At 31.6% G+C, this 1819-nt stretch overlaps 1 protein-coding gene across 1 annotated transcript; it reads right to left on the bottom strand.

Annotated features, from left to right (window-relative positions):
• LOC126844080 (uncharacterized) lies at window positions 1–1792 on the bottom strand. Its single transcript, XM_050581934.1, has 2 exons — window positions 1678–1792; window positions 1–1382 (listed from the first exon to the last, which is right to left on the bottom strand). The coding sequence occupies exon 2, from the start codon at window positions 1089–1091 to the stop codon at window positions 27–29; it is 1065 nt and encodes a 354-aa protein (XP_050437891.1). The 5' UTR covers window positions 1092–1382; window positions 1678–1792; the 3' UTR covers window positions 1–26.
• Between the last annotated feature and the right edge of the window lie 27 nt (window positions 1793–1819).

The raw sequence follows: 1819 nt of genomic DNA, 5'->3' as shown, positions 1-1819 counted from the left end.
TGTATAGGGGTTTAGATGTATTAAAATCAATTTTCAGGAAACACAGCAAGCTGTGTATTTTTACTTCCGTTTATAAAGAACAATAGAACATCAAATGTTAATCCGTCTAACATTCCATTAAACTGTCGTCCGATTTCAGTTAATTGCTTTTCAATTTCGTCTAAAAAATCAGAACGTGATGATGGCGTGTTAATGTCTGAAAGGTCGGCCAATTCAATTTTATTAGTACTTTCAAGTAAACTTGCCAAAGTAGTGTTTACTTCTTCTGTTAGAATTTTTAAAACTTCTTCAATCTGATCTTTTTTAGGACAAAATAGTTTATCATACAAAGTTATTACTTTGTTTAATGTTTTGTCTTCGATGTAACTGAACTTAAGCATATCCGCAATCAGGGACTTAAAATAAACATGAAATATATGATCAGTCGGTTTATATACAGATAGTTCCACCCAAATATAACAATATAGTTTTATCCTGATGATATCAATAAACGTTTGCTGAAATCGAATACCATGTTTAAACGGGTCCTTCGTCCAGTCATGTGTAATTTCAAACTGATCATAGACCTTTTGACGATCAATTTCGTACACATGCTCTATCCCAGGCCAGTCAATAGTAACTTTCGATATTGGTTCAATCAAAAGAGATGTTTCATGCCATACACATCTTAAGCATAAATGATTGACACTGATAGGCAATGCAGGTGTATTTTTTTTATATAGTTTATGTTTCTTGTGGTTAAATTGATAAAATTCTTCAATTGTATTGTAGAAATATGGCCTACTTAATTCCATTAAACCAGGTTTATTGTTTTTAATATTTCTGTGTTTCTTACCTTTGAAAATAACACGTCCCAAAAATGTATCTAACAAACTTGGCCTACTTGCTGAACTATCTATGACTGGAATATATTTATGTTGCACGCACAATCCTTCCAAATGGCTTAAAGGTCTTCGAAACTTTTCTAGATCATCCGCGATCATATTCAATGGTTGTACCGCATTATCCGTAGTCGGTGACCAAAGGCTGATATATAACTCCCAAAGCCATTTAAATACTATGAATTTCCCTTTGTATGCCATCGCTATCATATTGTATACATGCTCAGAAATATCTTTAGTATTGCGTTTGGTGTCAAAATATAACTTGTAATGCAACGTCACATATTGTGCGCACTGAATTTCTTGACCCTTGCGGTAGTATTTCAATTGGGCGAGTATTTTATCATATAGTGAATCTTGTGTGTTGCTGGTAGTCAATAATCTTATTTCGTCATCATTAAAATTGATGGGAGGGTTCTTAAACGTCTTGTAAGTGTTCAGCAGTTTAATGAAATCCTTTGAATAGTTCCCAACATTGATGTATTGATTCAATAACGCAACCTAATAACATGACCATATGTAACATTAAAATTAAGCTAAATGTGTAATGTATAATATATTATTGTATGCAGCTTAAACTAAATCATTAGAATCGTTGGAATTTGGAACAGTTAATTTATAAAGAAATGGAAACATTGTCATGGTCCTTGTTAACGATCCAAGTTGTAATTATCAAGCTGTTGTTCAATTTCAAATGTAAAGATAGTTAAATAATATAAGCAAAGAAGACAAGTCTTAAAAAGTTTAATTTAATACTTAATAAATATGATTCCATGTAGAATATTGTTTTGTTTACCTTTGTATCATCTGGAAAATCCAACTTCCCGACTTCATTTCTTACCTCGTCGGCAATAGGTCTATTTACAAGTGTATCAATTAATGTAGATGATGTCACAATCGTTAAAGAAAAAACCAACTCTAGTATTAAAATTAAAAGA

Source organism: Adelges cooleyi, unplaced genomic scaffold (assembly GCF_023614345.1).
Source record: "Adelges cooleyi isolate 19-005CV unplaced genomic scaffold, UGA_ACOO_1.1 ACOO_flye_CR_arks_rails_tigmint_CR_PRNA_614, whole genome shotgun sequence".
Classification (NCBI taxonomy): Eukaryota; Metazoa; Arthropoda; class Insecta; order Hemiptera; family Adelgidae; genus Adelges; species Adelges cooleyi.
This window is presented reverse-complemented; position numbering and strand designations above follow the sequence as displayed.

Bases quoted from the DNA above. Each gene is read 5' to 3' on its own strand.
- LOC126844080 (XM_050581934.1), bottom strand. From the start codon at position 1,091: ATGATAGCGATGGCATACAAAGGGAAATTCATAGTATTTAAATGGCTT.